At 61.0% G+C, this 14,786-nt stretch overlaps 1 protein-coding gene across 9 annotated transcripts in view; it reads right to left on the bottom strand.

The window, feature by feature from the left end:
• Nucleotides 1-14,786, bottom strand: part of GTF2I (general transcription factor IIi) — a 52,883-nt gene that overhangs the window by 16,060 nt on the left and 22,037 nt on the right. For 4 of the 9 annotated variants that reach the window (XM_038758904.1, XM_038758907.1, XM_038758905.1 and 1 more), the window contains exons 7-13: nucleotides 14,532-14,586; nucleotides 14,067-14,107; nucleotides 12,886-12,963; nucleotides 9,654-9,710; nucleotides 7,446-7,508; nucleotides 2,559-2,657; nucleotides 773-838 (exon numbers count right to left, since the gene is read on the bottom strand). In XM_038758904.1, coding sequence (XP_038614832.1) covers nucleotides 773-838; nucleotides 2,559-2,657; nucleotides 7,446-7,508; nucleotides 9,654-9,710; nucleotides 12,886-12,963; nucleotides 14,067-14,107; nucleotides 14,532-14,586 — 459 coding nt within the window. The remainder of the gene's footprint in view (nucleotides 1-772; nucleotides 839-2,558; nucleotides 2,658-7,445; nucleotides 7,509-9,653; nucleotides 9,711-12,885; nucleotides 12,964-14,066; nucleotides 14,108-14,531; nucleotides 14,587-14,786) is intronic. The other 5 variants (XM_038758906.1, XM_038758911.1, XM_038758912.1 and 2 more) reach the window with 3 other exon arrangements.

Raw genomic sequence — 14,786 nt, 5'->3', positions numbered from 1 at the left:
CCCACTCACTCATCCATCCAGTGACATTTACTGAGGGCCTCCCACCTGTTCGACGGTACCTACTGAGCACCTCCCACCCTTTCATTCATTGCTTCAATGGTATTTCCTGAGCGTCCCCTAGCCGTTCACTCACCCTGCGTTTTCTGAGCGCCTCCCCCCGACCCTGCAGTGACTACGTGGAATGAGGAGAGAACACGGAGCTCCCCTCATGCTCTGACCCTCCCTACGACTGAGCCTCGGGCCCCGATGTCTGCTTTGGCATCCAAACCTGAGCCTGTGGCTGGGGGGGAGGGAAGGGTGAGGAGTACCCAGCAATGCCCGCTCCCTGCGACCCGGCCTCAAACATCTCGGGACCACTGTGGCCGCCTGTCTTTTGGCACTTCTTGGGCAGCTGCGAGAGAGGATCTCTGGGTGGTTCCTGGGTCAGCTGTGGTCAAGGGTTTCTATTTCCTTTGGGGAGGTTCACCGGGGGTGGGATGGGGGCCGGTGTATCACCCCCTGGCTGATCTGGACCCGCTTCTCGACCGCCACGGGAAGGAAGCAGAGGGCTGGTTAGAGTTACCGTCCCCAAGCCCACCCGAATCAGAGTCCGGCGAGGACCCGGGTTCCTGCTCTCCGGCCCCGGGAAGATAACAACCTGTCGGCCACAGTGCAATTTCAGCCTCGGGTTCAGGGAGTCGGTGAAGCCTCCGCGACCTCGAACCAGGCCGAGACCGACTCCCGGGGTTCCGGGCAACCGTTTTACAAGGTGACTTTGTGTGTTCAGACATACCATATTTTCTTTCAAACAATTCTTCAACCTGTTTGCGTAGATCTGTTATGCGAGCATTCCATTTCTCTGAAAATGGAAAAAGCTCAAGTTAGGTCACTCAAACTCTCCCAGCACAGCTGGCCTCAGACACTCCGGGGCCAGCACCCTGTGGGTGAGCCAGTCCAATTCCCTGATGTGCATGTGTGGGCTCGCTCGCTTTCTTCTCTCGCCCTAGTGCTCTCATGCATGTTCTCTCTCTCTCTCTCTCTTTCTCATCACTTTCCCCGGGACACTATTGATAACCGACCCTGGGGAAAAAGTACCTAAAGAAGGTTTTAAAAATAACACATTTTCAACAAAACTTTTACTGAGTGTCATTCTTAAGACATCTAGTAAAACATGGATTCGACAGGCTTTAAAATGTGTTTGGGCTACATCACTGTGGGTGGCCAACCAGCTAACCCTGAATTCAAAACAGGCTTCCTTGGGAAGTACACAGGGAGTTGCATTCCCAGGGAGTAGCCTGCCACCAGGGACAGGTCTGGGCAGCTGAGAAGGGCGGGGACGGGCAGCTGGGAGGAGCGATTGTGGGTAGCTGGGAGGGGCAGGGATGGGTGGCTGGGAGGAGCAGTTGGGGACGGCTATGAAATGTCCAATGGGGAAAAGCGGGAGGGCGTTACTAAGGGATGCCGGAGATCCAGGAGAAACCGAGGCTCTCCTGCCCCTGGCCCCAGCGAGGCTTTGGCAGGGAACCGATTCAGAAGCCATGGAGCATAAAGCTCTGCCCATCTGCCATGCAGACCTGTCCCGGTGAGTAGGTCCCAGGAGCGGGGCCGGGAACTTCAGCAGCCGGATGGCCTCGAGGAAGGGGAAGCCCGAGTTCAGGGACCTCCATTTCGATTTCTGAATTTATGGACCAGATTGAAAAACTCCCCTGGCTTCCCATCAACTCTCCAAAATATGGGTGGGGGGGGGGGGGGGGGGAGAGGAGGAAGAAAAAATCACCCCACCAGCCATTCCTTTGCGTTTGCTGTTTGGAAGGGAATATAGGGGGTGGGGGAAGAGAGGGTCTGACCAGGGCATGTAAATCAGAAGACTAAATAAAGGCACATCCCTCTCCAGAGAGCCTGTCAATCCCCTCACGTGCCCGTGCCTCCGTCCGTCTGTCCGTCTGTCCACGTGTCCACGCAGGCATCCATTCATGTGTTTAAGGGCCAAATTAGACCATCCCCCGAGCTCCCGCTGCGGGCAGAGCCCTGTGCTCAGCGCTCGGGGGCATGTGGAAGGGGCAGGCAGAAAAGTCGATCCCTACATAGGAAGTTTCCTAAGCAGGAGGACGCGCGGATACCCAGCGGGGAGACTTCCAAGGGCAGGGAGAGGGGGTCGAGGGTGGGATAGGTATCGGCAGGCGGTCCCGGGGGTTCTCGCTCAGAGAGGGCTGTGACCCAACCCTTGCCCACCTGGGTCCACCTGGCTTCCGAGGCCCAGCTGCCCCGCGGCCACGGCGCTGGCTCTCCCCAACCCCTCCCACAGCGGCGCCCCCCCAAACACACACCGGAAAAACGCGCCACGGCCGGCCCGCCTCAGGCACCCGCCAAGCCTCGGCTCACTCTCCAAAAAAAAGTATGCTTTGGTAAGCCCAAAGTGCACTTGGTTTTCTTGCTCTGGACCCCGAGGGAAATCGCAGGCAGCTCTACCCTGGACTGGGGGAGACGGTGTGCTTCCCCCTTGCTCCCCAGCTACACACTGGGGCACACACAACATCACAGGGGCAGGGACCCTCCCCCTCACAGCCCCCGGGACTCACCGAAGTTGAACTCCCTCACTTTGCGCTTTCCAGCGTTGGCCGCCTCGGGGACCGGCTCCACGCTCTTTGGTCTCTTGCTGGGTGGCGAGTACTCATCATCTTTAAAGAGAGAGGATGGAGGTCAGACTTGGGAGGGGAACGGTGGCCAACGAGGCGGCCCCCGCGTGGGGAGAGGCCAGGCCGCTCCCCTGCCTGCTCCGATCCGGCGGCTTCCTCCGCTCCAGGTGGGCACGCGTTCCTCCAGAACTACCCGGCCCTCCGGGGCCGGGTCGACCCGAAGCAGGGGACAGTGGGGTGGAGGAGGAAGGCCGTGCTCCCGGCTCCTGGAGGGGGAAAGGGTCCCTGATGTGACCGAGCCCCTGGAGGGGACCCTGACGGAAGCGGAACCCGACGAGGCACTCAGTCCCTACGGGCTGGCGGCTGGGTTTGTTCAAACGATGCACAGAATGAAACCGGGGAGGTCTGCTGAGCCAGCCCCCTGCCTCCATGCCTCTGGACGGCTTACGACATCCAGGTCAGGGGGCGGGAGAACCGTTTTCTTTCTTTCTCAATACCTCCCACGGTTTGACGCACCAGGGCCAGCCCTCCTCGGAAGTGACAACCCGCCCCAAAGAGCCAAACGCTCCCTGAATCCAGTCGACGCCACTCCCTCTCGTTTGGTCTCTCAGGGGGCTGATTACTGGCCAGCGTCCTGCTCCCAAGACCCCCCTGTTCCAAGTCACTCCTCGCCCTTCCCTTCTGCAGGCGGAACGCCGCTCGGGCTTTATGTGGAAAGACGACGCTTCCCACTTCCCCACGCTGAGCCTGCCGCTGAGGAGAGAACGGTGCTTGTTTAAACCCAGTAAATCAGCCCTATGAGGACCCTACCTACCAATCAATCAATCAACCAACATTTACAGTGTGTCTTAGCACTCGGGAGAGTACAAGAGTCAGTAGTGGAGGCTGCCCCAAGAGTCCGGTACGCAATCAGGGCTCAGCAAACGCCACTGATTGATTAGCGGCGATGGTTTGTGCGGGGCAGTCTGTGCTGGGCCCCGGGCCCCCGGAAGCCAACGGTGCCATTTGCAAGGCGGCCGGGGAAGACGGGGGTGCAGGCTGTGGCCGCGGAGCAGGAGGCTGTCGGCCCGGTAGGCCCTCTGGGTGGAACTGAGATGGACGCCAGTGACGACTGGCAGGGACGCACATGACGAGAGGAAGACAGACAGAGCGCTTTTTTTCAAGAATGCACACAGCGAGAGCTCAACAAATACGACTGAATGAGTGAATGACTTCTAGAAGAGACAGCTGAGGGTGTCAGGCAGTTCCTACCTACACAAAGCTCAACCAAACAACCCCTCACCGCCTCTGGGCAGCCCATGCTTCGGAGCTAGGGTATTCCTCGAGGGCATCCTGTGTGCCCGCTGATTCCCCCTCTGCCAGCGAATGCCAGCCGGGGCATCGCCGCGGGCGGGCAAGGATTTACTCCGAGGCGGCTCGGCAGAGTCCGAGTTACGTTCCCGAGGCAGTACGACGGAACCGCGCGGGGCAAGACGGCGTGCGAAGCAGTGAAGACAGGGGGGCGGGCACGCTACCCGTCTCACGTGGCCTCTGGGGGGGTGTTGGGGGGGAATCGGGGGCCCCGAGACTCTGTCTTGCATCGCCACGCTCCCGGGTTGGGGGGACCCGAGGAAACACTTTGGGGGGCCCTGGACCAAGACTGCGAGGCACCGAGACAGAGAGATCAGCCGGGTGACCCCGGCAGAATGTCCCACAAAAACAAAGACAGCGAGGCAGCCCCAGGGTGGTGGCAGGCTCAGTCCGAGGAGCCAGAGCGAGGCTGAAGTCGCGGGAAGGGGCTCCCGATCTCCAGGGGTCCTAAAGGAGCCCGATTCTGCTTCAGCTTCACGACCGGACCAGCCAAGCAGCGTCCGATCAGCTGGCGGGACTGGAAGCGTTTCGACGAGTGAAACGACGTGGTAATGATGTTCCCCCTTCCCCTGCAGCTCGCCCTCACCTGCCCCTGCCAGCCAAGTTCCCGGAGGCCAAGCCTTGCGCTGCATAACCACTCTTTTCATTAGTTGGCGCTTCATCGTATCTGCCGTCCTTGCAAGCTCGTGTGCAAAGGCACGGAAGATGGGCGGAGGCCGGCAGAATGGCCGGGAGTGAGGGGGTCGTTCCCGGACCCCTCGGGCCACACCAGGCTGCTGACCAGGGTGTCGCCTCACCCACACTGCCCCAGCTCTTGGACAGAACAGGGAGCGGAGTCCAAAGCCGCTCCTGCCCTGTGCTGGGGTGGCGCGGGGAGAGGGGGCAACACGGTGCTTCAAGCAAAAACCTAATCTGGCCAAGGCGGGAGGCGGAAGGCGCTCCCTCACCAATTCTCCGCCCTAGCACCTCGCCGACAACGGGGGAGACCTGGCCGACCCAACCCTTTTGGAAATGGACACCCCGGGGGCACTGCATGCTTCTGCCTGTCCCCAACCGGCGGGTCCATCCTGTCCCCTGCGTGGCCCCCGGCGCCCCCGGCTTGGGGCCCTCTTGGAGCCAGCACAGCCAAGTCAGTTTGATGATTCCCACAGCCGCTCCCTGTAGCCTCCCCCACTGCCCTGCATCTCCCCTCAGAGTCCCCGGCCACCTCCCACCACATATACAGCCACCGACTCCACTGACCGCCCTCCCCTATACCCCCGACCCCAGTGAGACCTCCACTTCTGCCAGCCCGATGGGCATTCCTTCTGGTTTTGGGATGGACCCATTCTAAGGAGCAGTTGGCAAACCGGGAGCCCGGGGAGGAGGTGCCCGGGAGGCCCGAGGCCTCGGCTGCAGCCTCAAAATGGCAGGGGAGGCCCAAGAGGCGACCAGAGGCTGAGGTCCTGGAAGCCGGCCTGGCTCCCCTAAACCCCACCCAAGCCCGGCCCACAGAACATCACTATGGCTTCCTGTTGGACTTCCTCTTTTCTGCCAAACAGCTGAAGGGAGCGGGAGGCTGTATGGGAGGGATCGCGATTCAGGCCCCACTCCCCCATCCCCACAGACCCAGCGGGGAGCAAGCTGACCGGTGTCCCCATTCCTCGTGGTCGAGCGTCCTTTCCAAATTGCCGTGGTGGGCAGTGGTAGCGAGAGAGTACAGGATAACCTTCTCTCTGCTGAGGAGGGGCGGGGACCACGGACATGTGGTCGGGCCGGGCTGACGGATCCCAAACAGTCCCGCCCTTCAGTCGGTCTTTGGGCCCCGACAATATTCACGTTTAATCGTGCCCTGTCGTTGCCCACCCCCAGGGCCAGCGGTGGCTGCAGAAAGGCAATGCCCATTTGCTACTGCTTGTTGGCCAGAGTGGGGGGAGCGTGCCAAATCAGGTGTGGTGGCGACGGGTTCGGCTCATAACGGACCACCTGGGGCCCGCTTTAAGGCGGTCACCTGTGGCACGGGAACTGGGTCGAATGATGGTCCCCAACCGAGGCTGTGGCCCGAGGGCGGCCTGATGACATTCCCCATGCGGTGGCAAGGCACACCTCCCAAGGGCCTCCCTGCTGGTCTCTCCAACCCACGGACGACTGAAAAATTCCCGGCAAGGAAGCCAAGGGGTGACAGGCTTCTGGTTTCCAACCACCCGGCTCCCCACTGGGTCCAAGAAATCAGCTTCCCCCTGCAGAAACCGGCTACCAGACTCCCTCAGGGGGATTCGGGCATGAGCCGGCCCCAACTCCCCTGCTCAGATGGGCACGGTGGCGTGGTTCGGAAGCACCACCCTGGCGGAGCTCTGGGGGCTGAAGGCGCCCATTCGTACAGGACAGCAGGCACGACCACTCGCCACCCGTTCCCCACGGGATCACGGTTCCGATTCACGTCCTGTGTCTACTCTGTTCCCTCTCCGGGGTGCGTCAGTCCACCGAAAAGGCCCCAGGGTCGGGCCGCGGGGGTGCCCAGATAGGACCTCGGGACCCAAGAGACTAACGACTTCCGCTGTCCTTTCACTTCTTACAACAGGAGGATGCCTGTGACCGCCTTTTTCTTTTTTAACTGAAATTCCTAAAGGCGACCGCCAGCACCACATCTGTGTGGAAACCGGTAAGCACTGCACAAGTGAGCCAACCAAAGCCTTCGAGGGCACTGCCCTTCAACTGACGAATCCGGAGTTCTGACGGGGTGCCTACTGTGGGCAGATGGCTGACCTGAGCGCCCTGGGGGTGCCCAGCAGAAGTCGAGTCGGGAATCCCTGACCCCAGCCCTCAAGAAGCTGCCAGTGGGGCTGTAAAGCAATTCCCCAAGATGGGGCTTATTCTCGAAAAATCTAACACTGTGGGCAACCCCCATGAGTCCAGTCGCTTTCCCACGGAGTCAGTGGCAGTGATCACGTCTTGGTACAAGGGCACCCAAACACAAACACACACATACACACAAACACACATGCACGCGCGAGCCCATTTCTGCAGCTGGGAGTGTACTCACCAGCCTCTCTCCCTCCCTGCCCCCGGGGGCCAGCCGGGACCTGGGGTGAGCGGTGGGGGCCATGCTATGGCATTTGGGACCGGCCCCTCTTGGCAGTGTTTTCAGACCCAACCACATTTCCTTCTGCTCTGAGGCTGGCTGATCTTGGGGGACAGAGGGACTATCCGATCACCCCGTGATCGTCATCGATCGCTTCAGTCGAGCTGAGGGGGACCCGGCTGCTGGCACGGGTGGGCGGGCAATCAATCAATCGTGTTTATTGAGCGCTTACTGCGTGCAGAGCACTGTACTAAGCGCTGACACAGGTGCTCGCATGGGTGGTTAACACAGGCGGTCACACGGGTGCCCACACCGGTGGTCGCATGGGAGAGGGGCGGCTGTCTCCACACAAACAGCGGCAGACTGGCTCGGCCAGACCCAGAGCCGGACGGGCGAGTTAAGGCTTTGAGAGGACTAACCTTCAATGGTCACCTCAACTTCGGGGTCCTCACTTGTTTCCGAAGGGGCATGTTGAGTGGAATCTTGAAAAGAAAAGTTTCTAAGATGACATTCATTATCCGGCAGTCTCCCCGGCAGCCCTCCGGGGTACACCGCCTCCCGGCCGGCTCGTCGCGCACGCTCACGCCAGTCCGGGACAGTCGCCCGGCAACATGCTCATGCCTTCCAGCTCCCCCATGCACACGAGACACACAGAATCTCCCTGGGCCTCAGTTTGCTCAGCTGTAAAACGGGGAGGAGAACCCCGGTCTCCCTGCCTCTCAGATCGGGAGCCCCGTGGGGGCCCGGGTCCGACTGGATTCTCCTACATCCTTGGCTGTGGGCACAAACTGAGCCCCAAATTGAGGCTGCCACCGTGCCAGGGCCCTACCCAGCTCAGAGCCCACCCGGCGACGGTGGGGCGGGGACAGCCTGCACCGACCAACTCTGAAAACGCTTCCCCTCAGTCCAATGGGATTAACACCCTTCATCTGCTTGTTCTCCCTTCTCTTTAGACTGAGGAGCCCCCTCTGGGATGGCGATCGTGTCCGAGCCGATTGACTCGTACCTACCCCAGCGCTCGCCATAGACCATAACAGTACCGATGACAACAACGACCATAATAGTCTGCACTGACTCTGTCGTAGGATATCCCGGGCTAGACTCCGAGGCGCTCTCCCTTGGGATTGGCCATCATTTCCCCTAGGCTGGTGAGGCTCAGGGCGATGGCCCTGTTCCGATGCCCAAGACCGGCCATCCCAAACCGGAGGAGGGTGAACCCGCCTGGTCCCAGGTGAGCACAAGAGCTGTGATGTGCTCCAGAAGACAGACGGTCCCCCAGGGGACGGCTTGGCGGCCATTCGGCACTAGAAGCCCTCGGGGCTTCCCTGGGCGCTGCTCCCAGAAGTCCCGGGCAGGCAGGGAGTCTGAGGTTTCTGGGAAACCTCTGCACCCGGACGACCCTGGCCTCCGGGGCCTGTGCTCTCATGGCTCTTCCTCCCGGCTGGTCCCATGTAGCTCCACGCTCCGCGGGCACTGGAGGTGGACCCGGTGCCCTGCCTACAAAGCCCCACGGACAGCTGCCGCCTACCCACCTCCAGGGCAACCCGAACCGAGCTGGCTTCCTCCAGACCACGGTGCCACCATGCCCCCACCAGCTTGGTTGAGCCAGCCCCTTTGATTCCCCGCCCCTACTTTTCCCATCCGGCAGGCTGGGAATCACCTCCTGAATGGGACCTAGGAAAGCCGGCAAACTTGGGAGCGGTCCCCCCCTGGGCCCAAGAGCCGAGACAAACCCAAGAGCTCTGGGGTAGCCCTCCGCTCACAGTCGGAAAAGACTCCCGGAGACGCCTGGGGAAAACCGTGCCGGGGCCCCAGGAAGGAGAGACTGAGTCTACGGGAGGCAGGCTCCCAGTTCGGTTCCCGGGACGCCCGGTGTGGGAGCCTGGCGAGGAAAGACGGACTGAGGGGCTTCGAGGAAGAGGCCTCTGGGTGCCACCACAGGTCCTTCTCTGGCAACCTCAGTGACTCTGCTCGGAGGGGATCGGGGGCAGCGGCAGGGACCCCAGCCAGCCTCGGACCCAACAGCTGGTCCGGGCAGTGGGGCTCTGGCTGGCTGCGCCTCCTCCGATCTCATCACCCACCCTCGCCCGCCTTCACCGGGCCCTCGAGGTCGCCAAGGTGAAGAGGTCTCGCGCAGCCCCAAGGGCCTTGCTATTGCTGCTCTAAAGTACGAAAACCTCTACGGTGCCGATCATCACGTGCGCCTCCTCCCACCTGAGCAGAGGCACCGCTCTGTTCTCGGCCCGGGGGCCCCACGGGGCCCCGGCAGCCGGTCTCGCCTGCTCGAGGCGGCCTCGCGCCGGAGGCCCAGGAGTGACGGCAGCGAAGAGAGCGTCGCCCAGAGAGCTCGAACCGGGTCCTTGCCTAAGCCTTCCTCCTTCCCCCGCTTTTCCGCCGGACCCCCACCCCCTGGGAGATAGCCACAGCCGCGGCCCCGTTTTAGAGGTAGGGAAACTGAGGCACAAAGAACCACGGACGAGACGGGGCCGCGGAAGACGCCGGCGCCGCCCCACGCCCGGGAGCGGCCCCGCACCGGGGAGCATCTCGCCTGCAAGCCTTGGGCGAGTTTCCTTCCGGTGCCGCCGGCTCCAAAGGGAGGGAGGAAAATCCAATGGCGCTTTCCTCACCTTCCACGGGTAACTCCATCTCCGTCCCTTCGTTGCCCTCCGAAAGGTGGCGGCTCCCTGGGAAGAAAGCAGAAACCGCCCCCACCCCCGTTGAGCTCTCCCGGCCCGCCTCCCGAGCCGGACGCTGGGTCTCCAGCTGCGGGCCGTCTGCTGGGCGGGAGGGGCCTGCTGCTCCGGTGGCAACGGGGGGCCGAGACGCACAAACCGGGGGTGCCCCCACCCCGGTCAGTTTGCCGGTGTACCTGCCTCACGTGGGAGAAGAAAACAAGCTGGGCGTAAAGGGAAAGAAAGACAGCTCTCTCCAGTTGCCCCCAAAGACCGGATTCCCGCGGCCGGCCAGCCGGAAGCCAAGTAAAACCGGGACTCAGAAAACCAACAAGGCAGATCTGCACACAGTTAAGTGCTCAATAAATACCACTGATTGATTGATTGATTGATTGACTGATTCAATAGGGTCCTCCTCCTCCTCAAATACACTCCCGACCATGGGGACGGGCAGCTGGAAGGCCGCTCCATTCGAACCTTGCCCGCCCGAAGCCGGTGGCGCCGTGGGCTTTGGGCGCACCGGGTCAACGGTTTCGTGTCTTCAGGGCGCCGCTCGGCTTGCCATTGCTTTCCACCGAATGGAAGCCAAAACCCTCGTTTTCGCTGGGCGTGTGCATTTTTTTCTAGCTTCCGACAAGCCCCGACACAGAATGAGAAGCCGGCGACCCAGAATTAAAGACTCCTCTCCGACGGCTCCGGACGCACCCGGGACGAGGCCGCAAGCTAGCACGGTTTTCCCTGACTCCGGCGGGAGCCCCCCCCCCGCCTGATCCCGCCCAGGGCGGCGCCCACCCCGAGCACAGTCCGTGATTGGGCGCGCTCCCACACTCTTCCACCCGAGAGCCACAGCGTTGTCTCCATTCACCCCCATCTACCCACCTCAGACGTCCCCCCGCCGTCCCAACCCCCTTCCGACTTCCGACCGACCGAGGGAACGGAAGATCTGGAGTCTCTGCCTAGCCCCCGCCTGAAGATCCACGGGACCGGCAGGCCCCTAGGATCCCCCATCGGCAGGCAGCCCTCGGGATTCCCAGGCTTCTCCCACTGCCCAGTTGCCCGGGAATTCCCAGCCTCAGGGGCGGCCACTCGGTCGGAGATGGCGGTCGGATGGTGTCAGACCAGGGACGCTCTTGCAGAAGTGCTCGGGGACCTAATTCACGCAGGTCCTCTCTGCGTGACGCGAGCGGGTACGTGCTAACTTAACAAGTGCTGATTTGGAAGGAGAATTGATATATTCAACACAAGTAACTAACTTTAGATTCCACCTTAAAGCACCAGACAGGTCCACCTGTCAGTTTTTCTCTCGCTCTCACACACACACACACACACACACACACACGCAGGCAAAAAACTCCATTTTGGGTCTTCAGCCAGTCACCCCATTTCGAACAAGGCCCCCAACAGAAAAGCCTCAAAGTCTGAGACAAAGACTGAGAAGCCGTGTGGCCTAGTGGACGGAGCCCGGGCTTGGGAGTCAAAAGACCTGGGTTCTAATCCCGGGCTCCGTCACTTGTCTGCTGGGTGACCTTGGGCAAATCCCTTAATTTCTCTGTACCTCAGTTACCTCACCTGTAAAATGAGGATTAAGACTGGGGATCTTATGTAGGACAGGAACTTTGTCCAACCTGATTATCTTGTATCTACTCCGGTGCTTAGTATTGTGCCTGGCAGAGACTACATGCTTAACAAATGCCATTTTAAAAAAAACAAAGCAAATCAAAAGGACAAAACTGTCCCCCCACCTCCTATCCCATGCCTTCCAAACCAAAACCCCCCATCCCCGGGAAGCACAAGACTAGCCATGGCTGAGGCCAACATGAGGCAGGGCTCAGGGCCTCGAGGGGCTGGTAACACCAATCTCCCCCACCCCCTTTTCACGGTATTTGTTAAGTGCCGCTATGTGCTAGGCGCCGAACTAAGCGTTGGGGTAGATGGAAGCTAACCATGTTGAACACAGTCCCTGTCCAACACAGAGCTCGCAGGCTTGATCCCCAAAATACAGATGAGGTAAACAAGGCACAGACATGTCAAGTGACTGGCCCAAGGTCACGGAGAGGACAAGTGGTGGAACCAGCAGTAGAAACCAGGGCCTTTGCTCTTTTCACTAGGCCAAGCTGCTTCTCTAATAATTGTGGTATTTGTTAAGTGCTGGGACAGATGCAAGATTATCAGGTCCCACCTGGGGCTCACAGTCTAAGTAGAACAGAACAGGTATTGAATCCCCATTTTACAGATGAGGGAACTTAGGCAAAGAGAATAATAATAATAGCAACAATAATGATGGTATTTGTTATGCGCTTACTATGTGCCAAACCACTCTTCCAAGCGCTGGGGTAGACACCGGGTAATCAGGTTGTCCCACGTGGGGCTCACAGTCTTAATCCCCATTTTACAGATGAGGTAACTGAGGCCCAGAGAAGTGAAGTGACTTGCCCAAGGGGATACAACTGACAGTGGCAGAGCCAGGATTAGAACCCAGGTCCTCTGACTCTCAGGCCCACGCTCTAGCCACTAGGTCGACCGCCCTCGGAGACACCTCGGCACCAGTGACACAAACCAACTTGTGGGAAGGCAGGGCTCACAGAAGATCCCGAGTTGCACCCCAAGAAGGGCTCATCTCCCCTCCCAGCCCTTGAACATTTATTTGCATATCTGTAATTCATTTATTTATACCTATTTATGTTAACGTCTGCCTCCCCCGGCTCTAGACTGTGGGCTCACTGTGGGCAGGGAATGTGTCTGTTTACTGTTGTGATGTACTTTCCCAAGCGCTCAGTACAGTGCTCCGCACGCAGTAAGCACTCAATAAATGCGGCTGAACGAAAGTTTCCCGACCCCGCTTTGCCCCTGGAAGGAAGAGACAATCCCTCCCGGGGAATTCGACGCTTTCACCACAGGAACCTCATTTTTCAGGTGCTTTCGGCTTTTCAGGGTGGACCGAGACGAGAGCCCAGTTTTTGACAGTGGCCCGAGACCGAGAGCGCGGGTTTTTCAGAGGTCATGCGCAAGAAGCCCCGAGGCCGCGGGCAACCGTCTTGGCGAGCGCAGGGCCGCCCAAACCCATCTAGGTCACGAGGGGCAGGGGTCCACGGCTCCTCTCCACCTGGGGCCATCGGACAACGTGCCCCGTGGCGAACGGATGGATCTAGCGCTCCAGAAGAGATGAGGAAGGGGCTGCCGACATTACCTTGGATACTGTACTGATAGTAGTCAGGGTCTTCGGACTCTTCCTTGACCGTCACGGCTGCCATTTCCAGCGAAAGGCCTGTCGAAGCAAGAGAGAGACCACCAGACTGAGAGTGTGGCCAGGTGGGCCCTGCAGGCGGGTGCCGCCGCGGAGGAGCCGTGGCCGGCCACACCCCTGACCGCCGCGGCCTCTCGTCCGGCCTAACCCTCAGGCGTGATTCCTTCGCTCTTAACCGACTTGACGGGGCCTCCTTGGCTACGGGGGGGGACTACCCACGGGGACCCCGGGCGTGTGTCCGACGCAAGGGCGACCGAAAGCGAACCCGGCGGACGGTCGGCGTTCGCCGTTCTGCCGAGAACGAAAATCAAACCCGACCCCCGCCGACCCAGGCTCGGTCAATTTCCGAAACGGGCGAGGAGACGGACGCCTTCTTCACCCCCAACAAATCTCTGCCTTCAGATTCTCCGCAAGGACAACCGACGTGTTCGAGCTCGAGGGAGGGGTACGGCTGCTGGACAAGCCGGAGAGCGTTCCCGAGGAAGTACCCCGGGGTGGCCGGAACCACAGCTCCATGGCGTCGTTCCGAGAAGCCCTGTCCCGACGACCCAGGTTTTCCCCCCGAAAGGCACAGAAACGGAAAAGGCCCTCCAGAAACAACAACAGCCGTTGAATTCAAGGGACAAAAAGAGGCGTCGGGGCGGGACTCTCACCACCGGGTGCTCGGAGCTGGGGTCTATACAAGACCAGACGGGGCCTGGTCTCCCAATAGGTAGTCACAGAGAGGATTTCTGGATCCAGGGCGGGAGGGGGGCGGTCCTCGGACGCGGATCTGGGCCCGGCAGGAAGAGGGACGGGAGAGGGGCACTGTCGCCAAGCTCACCAAGGATAGAAGCCGGGGAGGGGGACCTCAGGTCCGCCCGTCCGGGAACAGCCTGCCCACCTGTCTGCCTGGTCCGCCCGGACCGGCCCCGACGCCGACCTCCTTTCCGACGCCCAGGGCCATCTCGCCCGACAAGACAGAGCACAAGCAAGCCATCCGACGAGAGAGAGCGGTCGGGGGGGGAAGCAGAGCTTCCTCCGCCGCGGTCCGGGGTCGGAGACGCCGCCCTGTCCCCTAAGGGGCAGAGCAAGACCAGAGCGCCTCCTCCCAGCCGTTTCCCGGTGAAAAAGGGCACACCTACCAGAATCCTCAGCAGGTTCCGTTTTCACTTTGACCGCACAACTAAACAACAAAAGCAAAAGCACGGAGGACCGTTGGACACACAGAGGTTTCAGAGAGCGCCCGCGGCCCGCGCAGAAAGGGTTGCGGAGACCCCCGGAGCTGACACGGATTTGGCGGAGGTCTCGTCTGATGGACTCAGAGCCGGACCTGGCCCCACCCCGCCGTTAACGGGGAGCTCGACGGAGCCCGGGTCGGGGAGAGAGAGACACGCTTTCCACCCCATCGGGCGTGAAGAAAGGAGAAGGACAAGGTGGGTTTTCGTCGCGGGGGGTCAGAGAAATTCAGATTCTAGGGAGAGTGCCCGCGGCCCTCGCTGCCCCGCGGCGCGTTCTCTCTCTGTATCCCCCCTCGGCGGCTAGCTGGGTACCGGGGCCCAGGCTGGGCACCTCAGGTGGCCAATGCGGGGATTCCACAGAGGCTTTACCTTCCCCCCGGGGCGATTATTGAGCGTTCGGAATCGGGCCCAGTCACACGACCACCTGGGGAGGAAACAAAGTGGCAGCACTCAGCCTGCTCCGTGGCCGGCCACCTGGGCTCTACCGAGCCACCGGAGGACCACCCCCCGGGGTGAGGCGGAAATCAGAGAGGGGTCCGGAGAGATCGGAGAACTCGCGGTTGGCGGCGGCAGGTCTCCAGGCCCGGCCTGGTCGCCGGGAACCGGCTCGGCTCCCCGGGAGCG

The sequence above is a fragment of the Tachyglossus aculeatus genome, chromosome 17, assembly GCF_015852505.1.
Source record: "Tachyglossus aculeatus isolate mTacAcu1 chromosome 17, mTacAcu1.pri, whole genome shotgun sequence".
Classification (NCBI taxonomy): Eukaryota; Metazoa; Chordata; class Mammalia; order Monotremata; family Tachyglossidae; genus Tachyglossus; species Tachyglossus aculeatus.
This window is presented reverse-complemented; position numbering and strand designations above follow the sequence as displayed.